The sequence below is a fragment of the Penicillium antarcticum genome (genome assembly GCF_028974205.1).
Source record: "Penicillium antarcticum strain IBT 31339 chromosome Unknown utg000009l_segment0_segment0, whole genome shotgun sequence".
Taxonomy (NCBI): Eukaryota; Fungi; Ascomycota; class Eurotiomycetes; order Eurotiales; family Aspergillaceae; genus Penicillium; species Penicillium antarcticum.
In genome coordinates this window covers 4,516,967-4,542,389 of record NW_026695307.1, presented here as the reverse complement: position 1 = coordinate 4,542,389, position 25,423 = coordinate 4,516,967, and the positions used below count along the sequence as shown (strand labels likewise).

Here is a 25,423-nt window from a genome sequence, read left to right as displayed (position 1 = left end):
AACTCGACCTCCGCAAGGTTTTCGACAGACTCGATTCGGTCACATGCATCACAACCTCCTCACGCTGCACCATCCCTTGAATAGTGACTTCACAGAAAAACACGGTCTCCAGAACTGAGCTCACATGAACTACTGGTCCGTTCACCAAGAGATGCAAGGGAAATCATCCTTCCAGATCCAAATTCAAATCTACATCCAGTCCAACGTCTCCTCGGTCGAAACAACATCAGGACCAATATCCCCCCCACACTAATCAGGCTTCTTGCAGAGGCCCCGGTCTTGCATCTTGCAGTCCGCAAGCATAGTGACATACAGCCCCCATACATATACCGCAAGAGTCAAATTCCCACTCGGAGCTAGAGTACGGACAATACCAGTCCTCAATCCAGCTAATCTAGCCATATCAAAGAGATTTACATCTCCTTTATCAACCCTGGACCTGGTTCTTCCCGGATCGAATAGTACCGTACAGACTAGCCGACGAGCCGTCGCGCCGCCCAGCCGCCCAGCCGCCGAGCCTCGTCTGCTGTTTGCTGTACAGTAAGGAATCTGTAGTGCTGGTGTACCTTACCGTGGAGGCCGAGGCATTTCAAACGCGACTGCATGCAAGCGCTGTGGTTGAATCCGCCGTTTTGGAGTCACAATCCACTTTATGCACGCCATTCACGTATGGTACTGTTAATAGGGCTGATTGGTTGTTATTTTTTTTCCCTTGTCTATTGCGGGAGGTCATGGGAGAATGAGGGTGCTTGCTCTAGGTTGTTTGAATGTAAATGTGACTGTACTTGGGTCTACTGTACTGTCTTCAATCCACTAATTATGAATCGTGAATCGTGAAGACATGTACATGATGATGATTCCAAGATGCGCCAACCAACAACCAGTCGGGTAGTCGAGTGTAAGCCTAAACTTGGTGGCACTTTCAATCTTCAATCCCATCTCACCTTTATGATTCCTACTATAACTATCCCTCACTTCCCACTCTATCTCATTATCTAACACAGTCAAACCAAAACACCCCCTTCAGTTATCAAGGGGCACAAAAGTACACAATAACGTAAATCCCTACCCCTAACACCAACCACCTCCACACCAGAGCCTAATCAACAACAGAAACCAGGTCCCCGAGGACCCCGACACCGAGACCGATACCGAGACTTCACACTAACATCTCTCTGTACTCCGTACAATCCATCTGCGCCCTAGCCCCAGCCTCCACATGGCTGTCCAGTCTGGCGGGTATTCACCGTGCTTTTCTAGCGTCCCCATTGGGCGCTTCTCCGAGCCGGGGGCTTTGTTTGTCTTGGTTGTTTTCTGCTTGGAGATCTGGAAGCCGGGCTGTGTTCTGAATTCTGGATGGGCTGGTTTTTGGGTGTGATGTGATGGTTTGAGGTACAGGCCGGTATGCGTATGGGGTATACTCTACAGTAGGTATTGTGGCTCGCTGGGCCGGGTAATTTGTTTGCATTCGGGATTTGCTACGGATTATCGTGTAGAGGACTGCATCTCTTGCGGTCGTCGGGTAAATCCAGGTGGGTATTGATGCCATCATGAAATCGAAGGATGGTAGGTTCTCGTGTAGCGCGATCGATGGTAACCAACCACTTGGTGTCAATTCCACTGGAATATCCAATCCTGAAACAATACTAACGATAATACCCAGAATCCCCAAGCTTGGAAGAAGCGAACCCCGTAAGGTGGAAAGTTACGGGGGGAGAATTCGGATCAGTCGACCCACTCAAGAGCACCATGAACACTTTTCACCAAGTGAACAGAACCAACGTCTTCCCTGTGGACTCAACACTCCGACACACAACGTGGGGGAAATCCGCGATACAGAACCTCCATCTGGCCCAGATATCCATTTCACAATATACACATCCACAGCCCTTTCTTCCCTGTCATCTACCACCCTCCCCAAACAGAGTTCACCGGTGTATTGAGTCCACTTCCACCTCGCCATCCATACACATCGTGGGGATACCTTGGCCAGAAACTCTTTTGTTCTTTTGAAAGATCCGCTCGGGAACACAAAATGCGACCTCAAGGCCATAGCGCATTTCCCATCTCCACCTACGCCATTCAATTTCCACACTCCAGCACCACAGACCACGGCAGCCCCAGCCTCGGGACTATCAAATGGATACATCACATCGGAGCTGGTCTGGAACAGGGTGTGGCAAGGCTATATATCTGGTATGTTCTGTTCAGATCTTGTGCTCGATCGTACTTTGTAGAGGGCCGAATATATCCGGCCATGGCGGTATTTGAGGTTTGGCTCGGAGATCGAAACAGGGAAATTGATTAACGTTCACTTTACAGCGTATGATCCACACGTCCAGTCAGTTGGTGGTAGGCTGGTGGGGGTTGCCATGGCTAGCTAGGTATGGGGCTACTATTGATGTGCGCGACAGGTACATGCATTTCCTGAAGAAGTGAAAGTAAAGTCCGCTCGCCTCATTTTGGAACTGGATTTTACTGGCTGGGCTTCATGCCACTTGTAATGTGATTACAGTCCTATACTCGCGTACCTTGACTACATACACTCCTGTGCTATGATGCTGCCGGTAGCATGATTGATGATGTAGACGTCGATCGGGAAGGTGTCGTGAGGATTGAAGTCCCTGTGGCGCTGGTTGCTTTTGTTAGATGCAATTAACTGGTTGGAGATACTGTATGCATGGGGGTGATATCATGAGCTGTTGCTGCTCTGAGGAATTCTTGTGGGCAGGACCCGGGATAGCTGGTGTCATGTGGGCCACTCTTGACAGAAGTACGGTGTTGGGGGTGGTGGTGGTGGTAACAGGTGGAATGGATGAATGGTTGGAGGGAGTCGAACAATGAATGAAGAGAGGATGGCTCTCTGGGTTAGAAATGGATGGGTTTCGTTGGATATCAAGCAGGGCAAGAGCTACTTGTATGTGTTACTCACTACGATATCGACTGCATCATCTGAAGCTCTTCAAGATATAACCCTCTAGCCTAGATCTCGTCTGGGAATGAGATAGCCAAATGACTCTCAATCTCAAGGCCAGTAGACATGGTATCAAAGTCTCTGAAATCCCCTCCAAGATCTAAAACCAACGCAAGAATAAGATGCAGTATGTCAAGTGTCATTGGGGTATGGAAGATGCGCAGAGCAAAAAAACGTCACAGCAACTCTACCTATTGCCGCGTATGTACAAGATGCATCGCTTTCGAAAAACCCAGTCTAGATCTAGAACCCAGATTGCAGAGTGCAGTGCGGCTGCCCGACATGCCATGTGCTATATCATAACTTCTGTCTCTAGGAAGAGACAGGCATTGTGTCGCGCAGCTGGTAATGGAACAGCTGCCACACGCCCTTGAGCGCTTCTAAACGGTCATCCTTGTCAAAGAGGTCGAACCATTTGGATCGCTGCAATTTCAGCACATGCCACGGCTGCTCTGTGTCAGAGTCCGGTGGGAATGTGCTCTCGCCGTTGGTGAGGATGTCCAGGTAGCGTTTGTGGACACGTAGATGAAGGATTGAGACGTGGTGGTTGATGGAGGAGATCATGTAAATCTGGAAGGGAGGTTAGCTCGGCTGTCACTATACCTGCACCTCAGCTGAAAAGGCAGGGGTTCACATACATCGTCGAATGGACTCTCCCGAGTCTTGCCGATTTGCATATAACTCATTCTCTTATCCCAGAGACTCGGCCCAGGCTGGATGATCTTCCACTTCTCGCTACTGGTAAGTCTGCGCATGGCACTCGGCCTCCGCGACAGCGATGTGACGAATGGATGCTCGAACTGGTGGCGCTTGCGCGCGATGTCTGCCGCCGGGGCGGATGGCCTGGCTTCCTCCATCATGGAGTCCGGCAGGGACATCCCGTGTCCCATACTGACGAGATCATCCAGGATCCCATCGTGGGGGGCGCCTCCGAAGCGGGGCGCCATGGTCCACCACTTGCCCTCTCCAGGTCGCTGCTCAATTTCGCCCTCACGAGCTCGCTCTTGAGCTGCTAGGAGCATACCTCCAACCTCGCGGAAAATGTCGCTAACTTCGCCGACTCCGTGGCCTTGGTTATCCGCGTTGGTGCGGAATGTGGTCTCCGGACGGCATTGTGCGATCAGTACGGGGCCTTCTAGCATCCCACTTCGCGCAATTTGGCGGTCTCGCGGAGATCGCGATGCCTGGAAGGACTGCCGCACTGGGAAGAGGAGGTTCTTGGTCATCAATCGTGGGGGAAGCGTGGGTACCGTGACTTGACAGCCAAATGGCCATGCGACCATCTCGACAAAGGCTCGGATTGTCTCGTCGCGAACTTCATCGGGCATCTCGTGTCCTGTGCCGATTCTACGGCCTGTATACATGGCCACATAGGGCCTGTGCTCGCCAAGGGGGGTCTCGGTCGTAGTTTCGGTGGACTGTGTCTCATCCACTTCCATTTCATTCCCTGAGGGGATGGCTCCGGTAGCCGCCTGTTCCATTTGCTCTTCTAGATGCATTTGGACATCGCGTTCCAACTCCATCTCATTGGGAGGCGTCGGTTCAGGAGTTGCTGGACGCTCAAAGTAGTGGTCTAGACTGGTGTCCCAGTATTGAGCCACATGCTCTAATCCGGTCCAGAACTTCCTCGACTGGGTCACGCGAACCCGATTCCGACCCTCACGCGGCGGCAAACGTGCCACCTCACGGAAAGTGTCGTCGTTGTCCAGGGCCAACTCGGATTTTAGTACCTCATATCGATCCTTGGCGGGATAAGGGACTCCGTTGCCCATCAGTGGACGGGCAGCGTCTTCCGTGGGCTCGGATGTGTCCTCCCATGGCAAAGGAGCAAGGGCGAGTGTCTGGTCGGGGAGCATGTGGCGTACATCGACGTCGGATTCTAATTCAAGGTTCAACGCTTTGAATCGGTCCAGGCTGATATCTTGTGGGCGTTTGATATCGGCCAGGAGATCTGGAATCTCCTTGAGCTTCGACTCCGGTTCATCAGGAACGACATTGGGCAGGCTGTAGGTGGGGAAATCGAGGGGTGTTGGGTCGGCGGGTGGACGTCTTTCTTTCTCCGGCTCCGAAGTGGCGGAGGGCAAGGCTATACCGATGTCGAGTTAGCTGCTGTGACTATGGATGTTGGCGTCCGATGTCATGGGGGATTGAAGGTCGCGTGGGAGAGGCCATGCGCCACATTCCACATATGACGATTCAGGGACTCGGTCAACTTCCTAGGGAGGGGCGGGGAAAGAACACATCAAGAACAGGGAGGCCTACCCAGCCCAGAACCCCAGCCAAACATCGTGAGCTGGATGCAAATGCAAGATTATCGCAAACTCTCAGGTCACATGCGGGGAAGGGAAAGTAACCGAGCGGTGTGAAACAAGAGAGATAGAGGCAGAGGCAGAGATCGAGATCGAATAGACAGAAATAGAGAGAGACAAAGAGACAGAAAGACAGAGAGAGAGACACACACAACAGACACAATAGATCAAAGCGAATGTGTTTAGGAGGGAAGTTTCACGGGACTTGTGGGGAACCGGAATATTCACCCCGACATCCAACTATGTTTTGGCAACAGTGTGATAGCAAAAGTACGGTATATGAATATGTTACTAGGGTACAGGGGGATATATGGCCATGGCTATTCTCGATGCCAGGTTAAGTTCAAGTGTATTATATTTGTTTATGAGGTTATTCGCCTCTGTGTATGAGATCACATGACTGCTCCCATAGGACCAAAGAAGGCACTGCTCGGTTTCACATCTCACAAAGTTGCAATACGACAATATCACTCTGTCTGCCCCGTATAGAACGCCTTGGCCTCCTAAGCTAAGCATGAAACGTCAGGGGGTGGACTGGTCCAAAGAGCTTCGGTTCTCCCACAAAGCCGAAACCGCCCTGTTTCATCTACCGGGGTGATACATCCCTCGAATCCCATGAACAATATCGAACGTGCAGAAAGTTAGCCAGTGTCGCATTACAGAGTTTTAGGGGCTGATCAGCCTCATCTTGGCTTCTTATTGGACCGGGGGAGGCTAAGCGCTCTCCTGTCACAGATGGAGGGGTGAACTACTTCTTGGGCAGAGGCGCCTAGCTTCAAACAAATGTTCATAAACCCATAAACCCCTGGAGACGGTGAAGAATGGAAAAGACTTCTATAAAACCCTCCGGGCTTCGTATCCAACACCCTGGCTCTTTTTGCCTCTAGGAAGCTGACGGGATGGCTTCCAGAAGGGGGCGTGGATTAACCTTAAGGAGTACAATCGTGTGGTCTCCTTTGTCTTTTACATTTTGCTCTTTGTCGTTGACGTTGACGTTGCGCTTTGTATCGTCGTGGAAACTATCCATACAAAGGGATCTCTGCCACAACAACCGATCTCATGTTCTTTTCTTTATACACGGACTCGAGGAGATACCCAGATTCTGCATCTAACCTTTCTTGAAAATTCTTGAAGAAATTAATTGAAATGGTCTCCATCTCTGTCACGTCGAGTGCATCGCCGTCATTCAAACCCTCCCCAGCACGCTCCTGGACCACGATCACATCAATTACGACGGCAACAGTTCACCCAACTTATTTGTTTACTCTCACAGAGTCCGAGCCTGTTTCTGATTTTGTCACGTCCAGTGCTTTTGTGGAATCATCGCAAACCTCACGTTCAGCCGTGGATACTCATCCCATTGTTGGAACTCCAACCCCAACCACACTTGATACGTCAACAACTTTTGAGGAATCAAGTACTATTATGACCTCGGTCAAGGCATCATCATTGTCAGCGGTGAAGCCGTTGGCCCCGTTGGCCCACTTGAGTGATTTCACCTCGTTGGAGAATGCGCTGTCAATGTCAACGTCGACATACTTCGGACAGCCAGAGGCTACCACGAGCTCCCCCGGTTCAATTTCTTTCTCAATCATGACGTCTGTTTTGTCTTCGACAACAACTTCGACATCTCCAACCATCTCACCATTCCTCGGAACTGTAACGGGCACGATCTCGTCGGATAAATCCACCTCATCCACTACTGCTCCATCCATCGGACCGGTATCGAGTCCAATCTCGACAGACAATTCCACCACCTCATCCAACTCCACAGAATCGACCTCTGTCTCTAACACCAATCATGGCAACGCCATCAAGCCCGCCATGATAGTCGGCATCATCATAGGCGCATCAGCCTTCATCATGTTCGCACTAGCAGCCTGTTTCGTCCTCCGCCGCAGACGCCGAAAGATCATGAGGATGCAAAAGATCATCGGTGCTCGAATGGGACATCCCTCTCTCGGTCCAGGACTGGGCTACGAAACCCTCCACGTCCGCGAGGCAGCAACACCCGCAGACACTAAGACTAGCCAAGTCCCCACGCTCCCCGTCATCCCAGAGGAAGCTCACACAGTGCCAGCTTACTCGAACGGCCCATTCACGCACGCGCACTCAAACCCAGACCTGTCCATGGACAATCTATATCTACGCAGCGAACGTTCCCGGCGGGCTTTCTACACTCAGAACGCGGTCAGTCCCAGTCAGCAAAGTGAGCACTCCCACCCTCTGACAATTGAGGTGTGCCCTCCCTCACGCGAGCCTTCCACCTACTCCCGCTCTTCATGGGAGGATGCCAGCGTAGAGATCATTGATTTCTACGGGGCCAGCACCTCCACCCTTCCCCACGAGCACGATGGCGGTACTTTCCCACCTTCCAACGCAAAGTACTTGGAAGCGTGCATGTCGCGCGACAGCCTGCGTAGTGACCCGTTCGACCTCGAGGCTCCGAGTGTCTCGAACCCCCCTGGCAGCCCACCCGTTCCACCTGTTCCTACAGATTGGGGAACCAAGTTTTAGGCTTGTTTCGAAGCGCTCGAAAATGACTTCGTTTCACTTTGTCGTCAGATTTTGGTTGGCATTGTTTGGATCTGGGTCTTTTTGTCTCTTTTTTGCTTTTCTTTTCTTCATTGAGACATCGGTGTTTGGTTGATACCTCGTTTTTAGCTTTGCGTCGCATGTTTGGCGTGTTTCGTCTATGATTGAAAGATTTTATGCCCCCTTATGTCTCTCTCTCCACTTTGTTGTACTGATTTGTTGTAGCTTTTGCTACTTGTTACTTGCTTGTTTGTTTGTTTGTTTGTTTCTGTTCAGATTCCCCGGGTCGCGTTTCTTGTTGGAGTTGGTGGGGGGTGAGTGAATGTGTTCGATTGTACAATCAGTAAAAGGGGTAGAGTACGATTACTTAGCTCTCTGCAGTGAACGCTCTTATTCTTACCGTCATTCCTCATTCTGAGATCTCTTCGATGAAGCCATACGTACTCCTTAGGCTCAGAGCCGCAATCATATGGACTGGGCCCACCGTTCATACTCTAATCTGTTTCACGACTCACTCTAGACCGCCATTCCAAGCCAACAGCCCCAAGTCTCCAGTCCGAGAAAACAAAGAACCAAAAACAAAAAGAACGTTTACTTCGTATGGGATTGATTGAAAGGTTGTTGCCCAACCTTCCGTGTTCGTTCTTCGGGTGTTCGAAAGCCAACAACAACGACCCATCTACCAATTGAAAGAACAAAGCCGTAGCCTCGGGCTTAATCTCGGGCTTCGGGCTGGTTATTCACGGCAAAGGGCCTTGTAATGTTTATTCACGGTCATGCGAGGCGGCACGTCCACATCCTGGATACAGGGAGTACGAGGACACACTTGCAACACAAGTCATTCAGCAACCGGCGGTGTGTCGGATCAAGAAGTGAGTACATCCTAAAGTATGATACATCATAATCGCTGGATGGGACCTTCTGGGTTGAGTCTGAAGAAAATTCTACACGGAACTTGTGCCTCCATCCCGCCACGGTGGGATCACAGGCGTTGCCTTGCTGTCTTCTGGACGAGGGATGGGAGTTTGATTGCTACTTTGTCTTTGTCGAGGGTTGAGTAGGAGAAAGACACGAGATGTGAGAACTCTCTGGTAAACTTTGCTAGGCTACGTGGTGTTGGTGTGAGTTTGTGGATTGGGTGTCTATTCTGTGTGCTGTGGTGAGTACGGAGGCTCTTCGGGGTTCAGGATCGAAAAATGGCCACTGGCTTGCTCTGAGACTCTACGGAGTGCCTGTACATTCACAAACCCCTTGTTGAGGACTCTTGGTGTTCAATTAACGTTCTCGGGGTGTCATTTGAGGAATGTGGGTTCCTCGCTGCCGGGTTTGATATGCCACGTTCAACGCATAGTGACTCTGTTTAGGGTAGTGAGGTGTCTGAAGGCTAAACTGATGACAGTGATTTTTCTGCTGGGTAGGATTAATCTGTGCCTGTGTTAGGCTAAGATTTTGTATTCTTCCATCTTTGTTTTTTTCACTTGGAATCTGGTGGAGCTATACTGGAAATATATATGCAACCGAGCAACACTTCAGCGCAACTCAAATTATTGTTGTTATTCAATAAGCTAGGTCCGACAGAGTTATACAACCGACATCACCACAAAGATCATGTGAAAGGCATTTATGGAACGTTAGATAGGATGATATTGTAGCATGAGTGGATGGATGATTCCCCCAGAGTGGGTTGATCTTCCATGATCAAAGCTCCAGACACCACAAGTAGCCACAAGACCCATAAATTACCTAGAGAGGTGTCTGCTCCACGGCATAAGATCGCCAATGAGAGAGGATACCGAGAAAGGATTGAAATGAAGCCTGCATAGCGCATGAGTTGACATGCCGTGTACTCCGTGTGCCGCTGCCCTGGACATGACAATGACGACGACATCGACTCTGCACCGTATCTTGCGGTGACCCCGCGTAGGACAGAGAGGAGGTGGGTATGTAGCCGTTGAGGCAAGATGCTAAGAACTCTACTGAGATGTACGGAGCCTCGACGACAGGCAGGTGCTGGCGAAAATCTACGAAAGATGTGACCTCGCGTAGGTAAAGTAAAAAAAGATTTCCTTTTGCTTTCTCGTTACATTTTAGAACAAGAATAGCTTGAGTATCACATCATCATCGCATCTTCCTATTTTTCCATGGCCAGATTTCCCCTAAGATCCAAGAAGCCCACGAACCCCACGCGATCGAGAGGGAAACGGCATAGAAGAAAGTCGTCACAACAGAAATCTAGACTAAATAGGAAGAGTCGAAGGCCGACCTGGATTCGGTATCGGGAGCAGCCTCGAATCCCGGATCTCCAACCCAGAAGTAACCGTTTCCAACCTCTGCACCGCCGAACGATAAAGAACTTCAATCAACGGAAGGGAAAACTTGAATTTTTGTTATCAGATTTACTCCTGAGTCTCGTTGATCAGAGCATCGCGCTTAGCCTCCTTGCGCTCCAACCGGCGCTCACGGAGAGCCTTGTTCTTGGCACGCTTAGCGTCCATCTCCTCACGGAGGACACGGTCGCGCGCACGCTCAGCCTTAGCCTTCTGGATCTGTAGCAGGAAAAAGAACGAGTCAGCCTGGATGTTCTTCGGATATATATTTCATGATCGACCATATTGCATATGCATTCGTCACCCGGGGGTGGTGTCGGGTTGTGACTTACGTGCTCAACGAGGGCACGCTTGTGCTTGAAGGTGTTACCCTTGCTCAGGTGGTAGAGCTCGTGGTAGAGGTGCTTGTCGATCTTGCCGGCGGCACGGTAGCGGACGAGCAGACGACGGAGAACACGCATGCGGCGCATCCAGAGGATCTGGCTATAAGTAGGAAAGAAATAATCAGCATCTGTGTCCATGGCTTTCCGAGCCTCTTGGATGGAAAGTCCATCACAGGCCGGATCGAAGATAAGAGCGGTGTGCATACCTAGGCATACGGGCGTCCTTGGTACCCTTGCGCTTACCCAGGCCACGGTGACGGCCAATACGGCGGGCCTCGTTGAGCTCACGCGCGCGGGCACGGGAGTGCATGGTGACGGGCTTGCGGATGATCAGGCCATCGCTGACGAGCTTGCGGATGGTCTGGCGGGAGTTGGCGTTGGAGATCTCGCTCATCTCGTTGGGGTCGAGCCAGATCTTGCGCTTGCCGCAGCCGACCACGGAGGCGGCGAGGCGCTTCTGGGTGGTAAGGTTGACCCTGTGGTGGAAAAAGAAACCCAGGTCAGCATCATGGCCACACACATCACGAAAGTTGTTTCCTCCACATAGCGAAAAAAAAATATCGGTCCACGGGGTTGGGTGATTTCGACAGAGATTTCCTGGCAGGTGTCTGCTTGGATTGCAATAACAGTTGGAGACTCACATCTTGATGTCGGCGTATCGACGGTCGTTGGCGGATGATGTTCGTGGCACTGAGAAATCCCGACGGTGAGAGTTTGAGAGGGCACTGCGGGCCAGCTTAGGTCAGCGAGGGCTAAGCGAGTGCCTTTCCACAACGGGAGGAGAGGGTCAAGGGCTTGAAGCCCTAAGGCTAACCTATTTGGGACGAAAATGTAAATGATGATCCAGTCCGGGGAAGCCAGATCCAATTGGTATCATGATTCAAGTAGGATTTAAAGAAGAGAGGGAATAGACGAAAAATCCATTTTTCATCTCTTCCTTTCTTTTTACCTTCTTTGTATAGACATGGAGGCGATCGCGACATACGTCACATGATATCAATTTTTACCACATATCACATGATCATCCCTGCCCTCACGATCTATAAAGTCAAGTTACAGCACGGTACAAAGTTATATTACAAGGTACAAGCAACTGAATGCTGCTCTGCTTCATCCTTATGGAACAAAAATGTAGAACTAAATAAATGCATTCAATCATAACTCTACAATATACACATACTGCAACATATGTATAACTTTTATACGACTAAAGCAAATCGCAAAGGATATCTATAAACAGATGCTTCCTGATGCGCAAACAAATCATCACTCATCGCCAAAGGCTTCACCAAGATCAACCTTGCCAATGCTCCAAACTTCCTTCTCATCATCAACTTCATCGTTGGACAATCCCAAACCACCCTCTCCACCTTCGGCCTCCCGACGCTCACGCGCCTGGTTAGCCAGACGAGTGGCAATTCGCTTGAAGTAGTCAGACATGCTGCGCTTGGGACCCGGTGGGAGAGATGCACCCGGACCAGCCATATACTTGTCAAACACCTCGCTGTCGGACTCAACAACCGAGAAGATGGACAAGAAGGCTGCTTCCGCAGCGAGCTTGACGGGGATCACCAGATCGCGGACACTGCCAAAGATGGGTGGGGCCAGCAGAGCCAGGTGAGGCCGAGTGAGCTCGGGGTGCAGACGGCTGACAGTCCGGACGACGACCAAGCTCAGACGGCGAGTGTCGGAGGGACTGCCGACCTGGATGGCAGGTGCCAATGCTTCGAAGATGGTCTTGCTTGTTTCGAAGGCATGGTTGCCATCATTGGACAGGAGGTACTTGCCTGCAGCGAGGGCGCTGTTGTCGGACACGAAGGGCTGCTCCTGTTAGCTTCGAGCAACAATATTGTATTGGGAATTCTACTTACGTCCTTGTTGGCAATGCCTTGGCAGATAACTGTGGGCAGCTCGACAGAGAAGTTTTCTGTCAGAACATCAGGGCATTCAGCCAACAGGGCATTGAGGCCAAGCACTGAGGCGTGGGAGAAAGTGCCGTTGAGAATACGGTTCCTAAGGAGGTTAGCATGAGTCGGATAATTCCAACGAGGAACGAAGATGCATACTTGATAAGAGGGACCGCGCTCTCAACTGGAAGAACCTTGACAAGAGCACCAAGCAGGTGTGCGTTGGTAATGGCGACTGAGTCAGTTTGGTCACTGGCATCATCGTCAATAAGCGCAAGGATCGCCTGTCGGGAAGCCTCGCTCATGTTGGCACCGGCCTTGCCGACAACCTCCTGAAGAGCCTTCATCATGGCGTTCTTCACACCAATGTCGGTAGTCTTCGATCCAGCAATAAGTTCTAAAAGATAAGTTAGCGGCTTGTCATACTTCATAAACGACATAGAACATACCGGCAATAAGTGGGTCAACTCTGGGTGTCAGCGTAATCAAGATACCAAGACCCTTGGCAGCCCGGTTGCGCAGTGTCTCGCTGGTGGTGTCTGCCAGACCACGAGCGAATGTACGCTGAAGCTGAGGCAGGAAAGGCTTGACAGCCAGGGGAATCTTCTCCAACAGCTTGTTAAGTGTGTAAAAGATAGCGCACTTGATGTCGACCGAGCGCTCCGACACAACACGAATGAGAGGACCAGTGATCTGAGTAACGAAAGGCTTCAATGACTCGGCGCGAGTACGGTCGATAATGTCCGAAATCGCAAGAGCCGATTGAGTACGCTGGTCGGTGGTACCGTTGAGAAGACCCTGCAAGAAGATGGGCAGAATGGCCATGATACCCTTGGGAAGACTGAATCCTGCCAGATCAGCGCCAGCCACGCCAACTTGGCGCAGAATCTGGCGCGTAGGAACGGCCAACACTTCCATCTCTTCCTTGCGGATGTGAGCAGTGAGACCACTGAGAGCAGTCCATGCCGACTTCACGACATCCTTGTCCCTGTCGTCGAATGAGACCAACAGAGCGCGGATCAAATCCTGGTAGTAGCGCGAGAAGTCTTGTTCGGCCTCCGAGAAGAACTTGTTGAGATGGAGAGCCGCGGCAGAGCGACGCCGGTGGTCATCGTGCTTGGCGAGAGTAACCATCACGTTCATGGCGACGTTCAGACCATCGTACTCATCCACAGACACCAACACTGTATCGAAGGAGTTGCTGAGCTCTGTGCGGAGCTCCTCGTCGGTAGTCTCGATAATGCCGTCCATCAGAGAGTTGAGGATAGTTGGCAACCTTCTTGTCATGGCAGATCCTGCAACTTCAGCCAACGATGCCAATGCTCTGGCGTTGAAAGCAGTGATTGGCGACGTGAGAAGTGTAGGGATGAGGTTGGGGAGAATGATGTTGGCACGAGTCTGCTCTGTGAGGAGGGTCAACAGAGCAGACAAAGCCTGCTCGGCATCCTCGTCGTTTCTCAACAGGTGGAGAAGGTAAGGCAGAACCTGATCCACGACTCTCTTGCCCATAATCTGCTGCAAGGCATCGAAAGCCTCGGCAGCAGCCTCTCGTACATTCTCGTCGTGGTCGACCAGAGCCACACGCACAGTGGAGATGAGAATCTTCTCATAGTCGTCCAGAGCATCAGGGGAAGCGGCAGTGATGAGCTCACGGAGAGCAATACAGATACCCTGCTTGACATCCACGTCGGGTGAGGTCTGCAAACCATCTTCCAACAAGGGCAGCAAAGTAGAAAGGACGGACTCTCCAGCCTTCTTGATAAGGTCGCCAAGAGCGTTGCTGGCAATAACCTTCTGCTCCATGTTGGTGGATCCGAGGCGGCGAATGATGAGTTGGGACAGGGTGGGGACCATGTCCTTGAGGGTCTTGGGGGAGGCGACGAGCGACTTCCAGACACCCATAGCCGCAGTCTTGACCATACCCGAGGTATCGCAGCGACAGATGAACAGAGCAGAGAGGACCTTGTCGCGGCGCTCTTCTCCAAGAACCTCCAACAAGGACTGGCCAGCCTGAGTGGCTTCCTCCTCTTCCTCCTCGCCTTCGGTCTTTCCAGTGATACCAGTAAGACTGAAGAGGAGATCGCCGACCAGCTCGACGGAGCTGAGACGGATACGGTAGCTGTCGTCGGCCAGACCACGCTCCAGCTCAGGAAGCAGGAGATCAATGGCCTTGTGGGCGAAGTTCTTGACAAGCAGGCGACCGGCACGGAGAGCAGTCTCGCGAATGGCTTCAATGTCATCAGCCAGACCAGCAAGAATGGGGGGAATGATCTTGCTGAGGTAGTTGGCAAAGCTATTACCGAAGCAGGCAGGCAAGAAGATGAACAGAGTCATAAAGCCTTCACGAACAGAGGCCTTGGAGCTGGACACGTTCTGGAGAATAGTAGGCAGGGTCTCCTCGAGTCTGGTTGTACCCAAACCGGCAAGAACCTCCGAAAGGGCTTGAGCAGATCCAAGTCGGTCGCCAGCGCCAGTATCCGACTTGAGAGTAGACATGAGGTTGGGAATGAGATCGGGCAGAGCATCCTCCCCAAGCTTCTCGATGAGCGAACCAAGGGCCTTGGAAGCGGTAGCACGGGTAGTAGGAACTGGATCAACAATAGCCAGATTGAGACCGGCCACAATGATAGGCAAGTGCGAAATGAGGTCCTTGCGCTCAGTAAGATGGGCCAAACTACCAATGATTTGTGCCGACTTCCGCTTGGTGTTGGATCGGTCACTAAGACCACGCTCGAGAATGCGGACAACAAGGGCCAGCGAGGGCGCATCGAGATAGTGAACGAAGGAAACCTTGATCAAAGAGTCCAAGGCCTCATCAGTGTGCTTGGTCGGGTCGCTGAGAGCCTTCAGAAGCACACCAACCAAGCTCTTGACTTCGGGGTTGCTGATAACCTCACCGAAGCGCTGGAGACTGCGGTTCGCTGCGTTACGGACCTCCTTGTGGGTATCGTTGAGAACAATAGTGAGAGGAGGAATGATATCAGGCAAGCTGGCTGCAAGCTGCTGGGGATCCAAGTAAGCCATAGCTCCAAGCAGATCACAAGCACCCTTCTGACTACGCCACTGGGTATCATCCAAACCGTCGAGAAGGGTAGGGAGAATCTGCTTCACGCCGTAAGAGCTGAGGTTTTGGAAGCATGCTCTGGAGGCTTCCAGACAGCAATCACGGACGCTAATGCTGGTATCACCAAAGCCACCGAGAAGCTGGGGCACAATCTGGATCACGTAAGGCTCAAAGCTGCGTCCAAGGACAGTGGCAAACAGCTCGTAAGCCAGCAAAGCACCCTTTCGGTGATTCGGCTCCCTCTTGTTCTCAGTAGCCTCCTTGAGCAAACTCATGATTCGGAACTCGCGCAAGGTTGCGATACCTTGGCCACACACGATAGCCGCAAGACCGTAAGCGGCACCACGTTGAGGAGGGTAGGACTTGGCATTGAGAAGCGGCTCGAGGAGCTCTTCCACATACTGCGAAGTCTTGGTGTTGTTCAATCGGATCAGCGGTGGGAGACACTCGGCCACAGCGTATTGCACAGACTCTGAAGGCGTCTCAAGGGCTGCAAGCAGTTTCTGGATAACGGTCTGTAGACGAGGATCATCTGCCTTGAGATGGGTCGCCACGGATCCATAAAGAACAACAACAGCCTCGTTCAGTTTGTCAGAGCTCTCAGAATCCTTATCCGAAGTTTCCAGTGTCGTTTGCAAGAGCTTCATGATCTCCTCAACCTTTGGCTGGCCGCGCATAGTGATAACAGACTTACCGCTCTCGGTCATCTGAAGACGGACACGGGAGTTCGGATCAAGGAGAGGGCCTCTCTCGATGAGGAACTGCAAGAAGGAGACAGTGTCGTCCGTGCCAAATTCCTTGGTCATGGCACTAAACGCAAGTGCAATACCACTGCGAGCCTCCCAGTGGTCAACATTGTCCATCTTTTTGGGCATGCCGTAAGCGTCCTTCTCGGGGACCTTGGGCTTGATCTCTTCGGTGTACTTGAACTGCAATTCTGACAAAATTCCAGCAAACTTGCTTTTATCAAATTCAATGGCATGGGCCAATGCACGGGCAGCAGCACCTCTAAGCTGATGGTCCTTAGAGTCCAGGTACTTCATGATCTTGCCGAAAGTGGTGTCATCCACTTCTAATGCGTTGTCTTCCCAGATGGTGTCTGCAATCTCGGCATTTTCTTCCACGCTGTCGTGGCAGCCAAGCCAGATGTGCTCGGAAAAGTCGAGGTCGGTCAAATCGATCTCAGCCTCAATGACCTGAAGCACGGATGTCCGAACGGAGGCGTCGGTGACAATGGCTCCTTCCAGCAGTGTTTCGAGCTCTTCGCTGCTGATGTTAGGAGAGATGCACCGACAGAAATCGAACAACGTATCCTTGACCAGCTTGTAGTGCTGAGTGTATCTTTGCATAGCAGACAGGAGCTGGCTTAGAACTTCGACGCGAGGAAGACGGGTATCGGTGACTACAAACTGTTAGCGTGAATTCTATGCATGGATATGATCAATAAACTCACAAGATCCAGAGTGGAAGGACAGGAATTCAAGGGCAAGAAGAACCTGTGTGCCTTCTTCTTCTCCCTTCGCCTCATCAATACCGTTGTGGGTAAGAATCAGAGAGATAAGCGGAAGAACGTAGGCGAGAGAAGCGGTATCGAAAGGACGCTGCTCAGAGGCAAAGCGCAAGCGGTACAGGATTCTTGTAACAAGTTGTCCAAGAGACTCCAATTCCATTTCAGCAGGGAGGTTTGTGTTTCCAATGGCCCGCAGAGTTGCGATACCCACGAAAGATCTCAGGTTTCCTAGGCGCGAGGACACCTCGTCGGCACAAGTGACAAATGCGCGGGAGACAACGTCACCAACGAAAAGACCAGCACCAGCCTGAGCTTGTGCTAGCAAGCAGGTGACGGCAGCAGTGATCCATCCCTCGACATCGTTCAAGGGACCAGATGCCAGACCCTTGATAAGGCCCGCTCCTCTTTCGATGCGCTTGATTTCTTGTTGAACATCTTCGCGGATCTTGGCCTCTTTGGCAAGCTGGGCTTTAACCTTGGTGTGTTCCTCGGCCGTAAGCTTCTTCTGCTGTTGTCCCTTCTTTTCAGCCAACTGAGCTCGGAGTTCCTCTTCCCACTTCAGAGTATCATAGTCCTTGGTACTCTTATCGAAGGCGGGCTGCTTTGACTTGCTGCTCAGCACATCAATGAAGGCGGTTCCTTCGGGAGTGCGTGAAATAGCAGCATCAGTGGCAGTGAATTTGGAGAGGCGAGAAGCATCCAGATCGTCCTTGATCTGATCGACAAGAAGCGGGATCATAGTATCGGGGGCAACAAATGCCAGATCAGCCGCGGCGCTCCAAATGGCGGGATTGACATCTGGCACTGCGGACTGCACGGGGTCTGCGTTGACGCGAACCAACTGCTCAATACATTTGGCAGGGTGAGTGCGAACAAGATCACCGGGATCGGTGCCGGTCTTCAAGCACAATGCAATCCATGAAGTGTTGGGGACTAACTCGGGCCGACTCAGAACCAGAATCTCAATGAGCTGATTCTGAAGATCAGAAACATTCACGGGCTTTTCTAGGCCAGCCGCAGATGGGCAAAGAGCCTTCAAAACCAAATGAAGAAGGCTTGCACTTCCAGGGCCAGCGGAGACAGCTGCTGATTCCCTCTCGGTAGTCCGGAAGGACAAAATCCAAGCCCAGAGTGCATTGATGACGATGCGCCCAAAGGATGCCACATCGGTCAAGTAAACACGAGATAGCGTTTCCATGGCGTTATCGCGGAACTTCGAGGGAATGGCGGGCGCGGTGATGGTATAGATGAAGGATTGAGCCCAAGCAATCTTGGATGCATCTTCGGAACCAGTGAACTTGGATCCAGAGGCGACAGATGCTAATGCCCTGACGAACCATTGAACCTCTTCCTTGGAACCCAGCTTGGTGTAAGCCTTAGCATTGAGCAGGAAAGATGGCTTCGGGCTCAATGTCATGGACAGAGCCACATGCTCCTCCCAAGCAGATTTGTCCGAACCTTGAACGTCGGAGACCCGGTGGAACAGAGCAAGGAAAAGGTAAGCAGATGACAAGGCACCGCTCTGGGCCGAGGGAAGTGGGTTGGAAGCAACCTCGGTGAACATGTCCTTCATCTTAGCAAGGAACTTTGTGACAAGGGGCGCGATTTCAGCGCTCTTCAAAGCCTCGAGCTCAGACTTCCAGAGCACTTCTCCCACATTGAGCTGCCAAATCTTTCGGAATGGAACTCGCTTGTCGGAAATGCCCTTGATAATGGTGTTGATAACATCATCGCTGATCTTGACCGTAGATTGGACAAGGTAGGCAAGGTGCTTGCTGAAAGATTTTATCTCTTCCTCCAATGCAGCCTCGTTTGACTCTCGCGACAAGACGAGGCCAAATCCTTGAGCAATCTCCTTTGAAACATCCACCGCAGGTGGAACAGCCGCAAGCGCCTGGGCGTAGGCCACACGGTGTTCAGGAGTGGTAATCTTATTAGTTTTTAGAGGACCGATGATTTCACCGGCGATTTTCACGACCAAAGTTTCAGTCTTGCACCGGGTGAGCAAAGAACCAAAAGAGTCCGCTGCTCCTTGACGGATGGACGGGTTGTTAGACTTCATGCTGGCTAAGAGGTGCTTTGAAAGGCGGGCTTGCACTAATTCTGAGAGATCAATCTCTTCCGGGAGAGATTCGCAGAGAGATTGGATCACGCTGCCTAAAACCACCTCAGGTGCCCTCAACATGGACTTCTCCATGGGGGGGATCAGCTCAGTGGCGATGTCTTCGTAGGAAACAAAGGACTCAAAGAAGTCTGACATGCCATTGGAGGCGTGCTTGGGCACAGCGGTTTTTGAGCTGACGACTGCTTTGATGTAAAATGCGAGAAGATCCTTCTTGCTCTCCTCGAGAATCGATTTTCTATCAGGTAAGCGTGCACAAACTCCACATACAACCCCAAGAAGAGGCGCATTTCTGTAGGCTGCGGTAGAATCAGCAGTCAGTCGGCCAACAGACTGGCGCACCGCATCAGCGCCCAATGTCTCAGATGAGAACACGGCGCGCAAAGCACGTCTTGTCACTCGAATGGCTGACTGCTTGACTGCAGGCTTGGGATCATGAGCAAGACAATTCTCCAGAGCCTTGGCATCCACCGCAATCAAGTCTAGCACAATGGCCAGTGGTGTGTTCGAATCTTCGCTGGCCTGTTGCAGCAGGATGCAGCACCATTCTACCAGAACAAATGCAAATGTGGAAGCCAAACCAGGTCTAGCTGCCTCGGTCTGTAGTTTCTGAGTGAGGAATTTCAGGTGTTCGGTCGCATTGGGATTGCGGAGGAGGGAGCGGAGGCATTGCTGGACCGTCTGTCGGGAGGATCGATCGACATAGAGAGGATAAGTTCTGAAAAGTAGTTCCAGAATATCTTGATAGGTTTCCGAAGATAGTTCAGACCCTAACAGATAGATTGTCAGTGATTTTTCACCTTCAAGCCACGGGTCACACTACCATTCCTGTCGCGGAGTTCTTGCAGGGCCCGGAGCCTGCGCGAGGTCGAACTCGACAAGAGTACGACCTGCAAGGCATCCAGATCCCCGGCCTTGACCTGGTCCCATGGAATACCATCCATGATCGGCGGTCAGTACGGGGGAATGGAGAGAAGGGGGGTGGTTCAGATAGTGTTGAAGTTGGTGAAGTGGGCTAAGAATGCTGTCATAAGAGTTTTGTGTGGGGAGCTGGATTCCATCCCGCCATTCAACAGCCATGACCGACAACTTTCTTTCTGATTCATCTCACCCTTTTTGTGAGTATTGCGCTACAGGGCTCTTTGCATGAATGTGAATATCTGAGACTGACTTTATTCTTTCTGACTAGACCCATTACGTCCGACGTAATTAGGCATGCCTCCGAACAATAAGAAAAAGAAGAAGCCCGCCTCCAACCCGGCTCGTGGCTTTGCCACGGTTTCTATGCCATCGAAACCTAAGCCTGAGAGCACTGCGACCCCATCCCCGGCTACTGAAGAATCGAAACCCACGCCAGTGAGCGAGCCACAGACTGCACGTACCGAAGAGCGCCCAGCAGAGACCAGCGCACCACAGGCAGTGACATCATTGCAAAACTACACACCAGAGGAGTTGGAGAAGCATCTTGAAGATGCTGAGCTTCAGATCCTCGTCGACAAATACGCAACAAAATGCAAAAATGATGCGGTTCGCCAGGCTACGAAGCTGGAGAATGAACGGCGCGTCATGCGACAGCAATCCGTGACATTGAGTCTCCTGGAGTGGTTACCGACAAACATTCAAGATAGAATCCTCGAACTATCCGGGACTGAAGAGCACGAATACCTCTTAGCAAGCGGAAAGACGACAAGTCCGAAACAAGCTGGTTCCGAGGAGGAATTATATAACAAGCTCTGGACATTGAAGGAGACACTGATCAAACTCGAATTCCCGGAAAACAGGGTTGAGGACGCCTTGAAGCATGTTCTGCAGTATTTCGCCAGCAATTCAACCAGCGCCAGTCGCGATGTTGTGTGGAACTTGGACGAAGCGCTGGAATGGTTGGCTACATATAGTGATAAGAAGGAACTTCCCTCTTATACACAGACAAATGCTCGGCAAAAGGTTGCAGACAGTGTCACTTCATGGATGACCGGTAAACCCCTCGCAGGCTTCGAAGTTGCCACTCGGACAATATGCTGACTCTAATCAGAATCGAAGCCGTCAGGGACTTCGACTCCTAATGGACAAAGTAAGAACAAGCAAGGTGGCCAGAAAGCGGACTGGAAAGCAAACAAGGTTGCACCTTCTATTTCATACGATTCGGACAGCTCGGTCGACCCAGATGTCATGGTTCCTGAATGGCTAGAGTTGCAAACTCGATTGTACGGTCTTCAGCCAGATATCTTCGATCGCCCTGGAAAGAGCAAGAAAGGCCGCGGGGGTGCTTCGAATTTATCAGATGACCCGGAAGTCTCCAAGGTGCAGCGTAAAATCGCCAAGATCGAGCGCGATGTTCTATTCGAAAAGCGGGAAGCAGAGTACCTTTGGGAAGAAAAGCTGGATGAACTCAGAAAGGATGCAACATTTGTTCGCCGCCCGGTGGAGAGAAAGAAGAACCCTCCGGTCGAAGAAGAGCCTCAATCCGAGGTCAATGTAGACGCAGATATGGCTGCTCTGCAGATTGATGGATTAGAAAATGCTCTTGGGGATATGTTCGCAGCTGAGCCTGAAGATCAAGGGTCTATATTGGGTCTCCCTCCTCCTGAGGTGAACGCCCAAATTGCACTTCGTGACTTTGGAAAGCAGACAGGCTTGACTCCACGACGAATCTTGGAGGAAAGTTGCAAGGCAAGAGACTCATCTTGTACCGTTGTCTACCAGGACTTTTCTTCATCCAGCCATTCCAACAGAAAGGCAGCTGAGGTGCGATGGTCGAAGCCCCAAGAGGTGCCATTTTCATTAGCTGTGGAGTCAATTACCCACAAGTCTAATGCCATGGCGACTTTTGTGTCAATGGATGCCCTCGCAACACCGACTTCACAGCAGGCCGAGGGATACGTGTCAACCTTGCTTCTATTCATCTTGTTCCCCCAGAATTCTAAAGAGGGCAAGGCCTACCTGCGGTTGCCAGCAGTTTGGAGAGATCTCTGGACTGAGTTTGCAACTCTGAAAAAGACCCAAGAGGACGAGATCGACAAATCGACTGTCAAGGAATTAAAACTTCTGATTCAAGAGAATCCGAGCAACTTCGAGGATGATGTCGTGCTCTCTGACAATTTCCGCAAGAGAAACGGCGTTGGTAGTAAGCCAGGGGCCCCGGTAAGAGGCTCAGGACGTGACAACTTATCTGGTATCGATGATCAGTTGAGGGACGCGTGGATGGCAAAGTCATCGACACCATCTTTCCACCGAATGATGCAGGGTAGAATGAACCTACCAATCTGGGGCTTCAAGGAAGATATTTTGCACACTCTGGACAGTCACCGTGCCTTGATCATTTGCAGTGAGACAGGAAGTGGAAAGAGTACTCAGATTCCGTCGTTCATTCTTGAACACGAGATGCTCAATGGCCGGCCTTGCAAGGTCTATGTGACTGAGCCGCGTCGTATCTCTGCCATCTCACTTGCTCGTCGTGTTAGCGAAGAGCTCGGAGAGAGTAAGAACGACGTGGGAACGGCTCGCTCGCTGATTGGTTTTGCAGTTCGATTGGAGAGCAAGCTCACTCACTCAACAAGATTGGTCTACGCAACTACTGGTGTGGTTGTACGCATGCTCGAGCGCCCTGATGACTTCCAAGATATCACTCACGTTGTTCTTGATGAGGTTCACGAGCGCACAATCGATAGTGATTTCCTGCTCATTGTGCTTCGGCGTCTCATGGAGAAGCGACCTGATTTGAAACTGATCCTCATGTCAGCTACTCTCGAGGCGCAGCGATTCTCAAATTATCTTGGGGGTGTTCCTGTAATGAACATCCCTGGGCGAACTTTCCCCGTGGAAATGAAGTATCTGGAAGATGCAGTCGAGATGACCAACTACCGTCTTTCAGAGGACGATCACCATACAGTTTTTGATGATGATATGGACGATCCACCGACCGATGCAGACACATCCGGAGGTCTTCAAGCCAGTCTTGACGGCTATTCCAGACAGACCAAGGAGACCATTCTAAACATTGACGAATACAAACTGGACTACGAGTTGATCAAGAGATTGCTTCTCAAGATTGCTACGGCTCCTGAGATGGATCACTATAGCAAGGCTATCCTGGTCTTTATGCCTGGATTGGCGGAGATTCGCCGTTTGAACGATGAGATTCTGTCTGAGCCAACTTTCCAGAGAAACTGGATTATACACGCACTTCACTCATCGATCGCCAGTGAAGATCAAGAGAAGGCTTTCAATGTGCCCCCAGAGGGCATCAGGAAGATCGTGATCGCAACAAACATTGCAGAGACAGGTATCACAATCCCGGATATTACGGCTGTGGTCGATGCGGGAAAGGAGAAGATGATGCGGTGAGTTTTAGCCCTTTATATTCGGGAGATTCCCAGCTCATCTCAGCAGCTTCGACGAGAGACGTCAATTGTCTCGACTTGTTGAGTCATTCATCTCCCGTGCCAACGCTAAGCAGCGACGCGGTCGTGCTGGTCGTGTCCAGAATGGTATCTGCTTCCATCTGTTCACCAAACACCGCCATGAAAAGCTGGTATTCAGATCTTTAATCCCGAGAAACGAAATTGCACTAACAAAACACAGCTTGCCGAACAGCAAACACCCGAACTGCTTCGACTTTCCCTGCAAGATCTGGTGCTCCGAGTGAAGATCTGCAAATTGGGAGAAGTAGAGCAGACACTCCTCGAAGCTCTCGACCCGCCATCATCGAAGAACATCCGACGTGCCATTGATTCTCTCAAGGAAGTCAAGGCACTGACCAGTAACGAGAGTCTAACATCTCTCGGAACCCAATTGGCCAAGTTGCCGCTAGACGTCTTCCTAGGCAAGATGATCATCCATGGTGCCTTCTTCCGATGCTTGGATGCGACTGTCAGCATTGCTGCCATTCTCTCTTCCAAATCACCGTTCGTAAATACAATTGGTTCCAATTCGCAGCGTGATGGGGCTCGGGTTTCATTCCAGAAAGGTATGCGCATATCTCCCAGTCTACGATCCAATAGCTAACATCTCCAGGTGACTCTGACCTCTTAACTGTATACAATGCATACTGCAGCTGGAGACGCGTCCGAAGCACACCAGGCTCGAACGAGTTTGCCTTCTGCCGAAAGAACTTCCTCAGCCCGCAGACATTGCTCGGCATCGAAGATATCAAAATGCAGTTGGTAGTATCAATTGCTGACGCAGGTCTTCTGACGTTGGATGCATCCCAAAAAGCGGCGCTCAACCGGTAAATCGGCCCTTTCAACCAACTTCTTCATCCAAGCGACCAGTGCTAACCATATCACTTGCATAGCGCGCGCTCCAACAGTCGAAATCGGCAATTTTTCACTATCCCAGAAGAGTTCGACCTCAACAGCAGCAATGATGTCGTAGTCAACTCTGTCATCGCCTGGAGTTTCTACCCGAAGCTTTTGACGCGCGAAGGTAAAGGCTGGCGCAACGTCGGAAACAACCAAACGGTGGCACTGCACCCGACCTCGATCAACAAACGAGCAGACTCGTCTGTGAAGTGGCTTTCATACTACCATATCATGCAAGCGCGCAACCGAAACCTCAACGCGCACGATACTAGCGCGGTTGATGATTTCGCTATAGCCCTGCTGTGTGGCGATGCAGAGTTCAAGGTAAGTCGCACCAAGAACCCATGACTCCGACCGTGGACATGGTCGCTCTTCTATGTCTAATATTGAGCTAACAAATGTTAACAGCTATACTCCGGTGTCATCTCCATCGACGCAAATCGCGTTCGTTTCGCCCTGCGAGACTGGAAGTCCATGCTTGCGCTGAAAATTCTCAACAGTCGCCTGCGCGAAATTCTCTCCAACACTTTCCGCAACCCTCACCGTCCACTGTCTTATAAGCAGCAGCAGTGGATTGATATCTGGCAACAGATCTTCACTCAGGCTGGCAAGCGTTGAATATAGTTAGCTTAGCCTGTGTGAATGTGCTCTTTGCTTTTGATGAGATATGCCTGTAAAAAAATCACGATAGATAGGTTCGGTCAGATATGGATATAGAGGGTGAATAAGGATATACCCTTTCTTTTATATACATTCGGTTTCATTCCAACTGTATTGGATTTGTACTTGTTTGGGTATAGGATGTGATATATATCCATCGTCCCTGGTCTCATATCAGCGTCGTATGTCGATATATATCCTACAACTTGTCTAAGTATTCCAAAGAGAAAGGCAACACTATCAGATTACCACATACACGTGAGGTAACCCAGCGACCTAGGTGTATCCCTGGCGAGCCAGCAGCAGGAACCAAAGCATTCCTACATAACGAC

The 25,423-nt window shown here is 51.1% G+C and overlaps 5 protein-coding genes across 5 annotated transcripts; 2 read left to right on the top strand and 3 right to left on the bottom strand.

Moving 5' to 3' along the window:
- Positions 1 to 3,286: 3,286 nt before the first annotated feature.
- On the bottom strand, positions 3,287 to 5,261 carry N7508_010062 (uncharacterized protein; the record flags this gene model as incomplete). The annotated part of the gene is made up of 3 exons (XM_058468122.1): positions 3,287 to 3,544; positions 3,613 to 5,060; positions 5,237 to 5,261. 3 exons carry the CDS (start codon positions 5,259 to 5,261, stop codon positions 3,287 to 3,289), a joined length of 1,731 nt encoding a protein of 576 aa, XP_058315968.1.
- A 1,168-nt stretch (positions 5,262 to 6,429) lies between these two features.
- On the top strand, positions 6,430 to 7,800 carry N7508_010061 (uncharacterized protein; the record flags this gene model as incomplete). Its single annotated transcript, XM_058468121.1, has 1 exon — positions 6,430 to 7,800. The coding sequence occupies one exon, from the start codon at positions 6,430 to 6,432 to the stop codon at positions 7,798 to 7,800; it is 1,371 nt and encodes a 456-aa protein (XP_058315967.1).
- Positions 7,801 to 10,214: 2,414 nt separating this feature from the next.
- Positions 10,215 to 11,494, bottom strand: N7508_010060 (60S ribosomal protein eL19; the record flags this gene model as incomplete). The annotated part of the gene is made up of 5 exons (XM_058468120.1): positions 10,215 to 10,364; positions 10,478 to 10,628; positions 10,735 to 11,004; positions 11,170 to 11,253; positions 11,478 to 11,494. The coding sequence occupies 5 exons, from the start codon at positions 11,492 to 11,494 to the stop codon at positions 10,215 to 10,217; spliced, it is 672 nt and encodes a 223-aa protein (XP_058315966.1).
- A 300-nt stretch (positions 11,495 to 11,794) lies between these two features.
- Positions 11,795 to 20,075, bottom strand: N7508_010059 (putative translational activator; the record flags this gene model as incomplete). The annotated part of the gene is made up of 6 exons (XM_058468119.1): positions 11,795 to 12,349; positions 12,400 to 12,541; positions 12,595 to 12,832; positions 12,885 to 16,901; positions 16,953 to 19,901; positions 19,955 to 20,075. 6 exons carry the CDS (start codon positions 20,073 to 20,075, stop codon positions 11,795 to 11,797), a joined length of 8,022 nt encoding a protein of 2,673 aa, XP_058315965.1.
- Positions 20,076 to 20,346: 271 nt separating this feature from the next.
- Positions 20,347 to 25,049, top strand: N7508_010058 (putative ATP dependent RNA helicase; the record flags this gene model as incomplete). Its single annotated transcript, XM_058468118.1, has 7 exons — positions 20,347 to 21,106; positions 21,164 to 23,471; positions 23,521 to 23,662; positions 23,713 to 24,097; positions 24,145 to 24,358; positions 24,425 to 24,755; positions 24,840 to 25,049. The coding sequence occupies 7 exons, from the start codon at positions 20,347 to 20,349 to the stop codon at positions 25,047 to 25,049; spliced, it is 4,350 nt and encodes a 1,449-aa protein (XP_058315964.1).
- Positions 25,050 to 25,423: the final 374 nt, after the last annotated feature.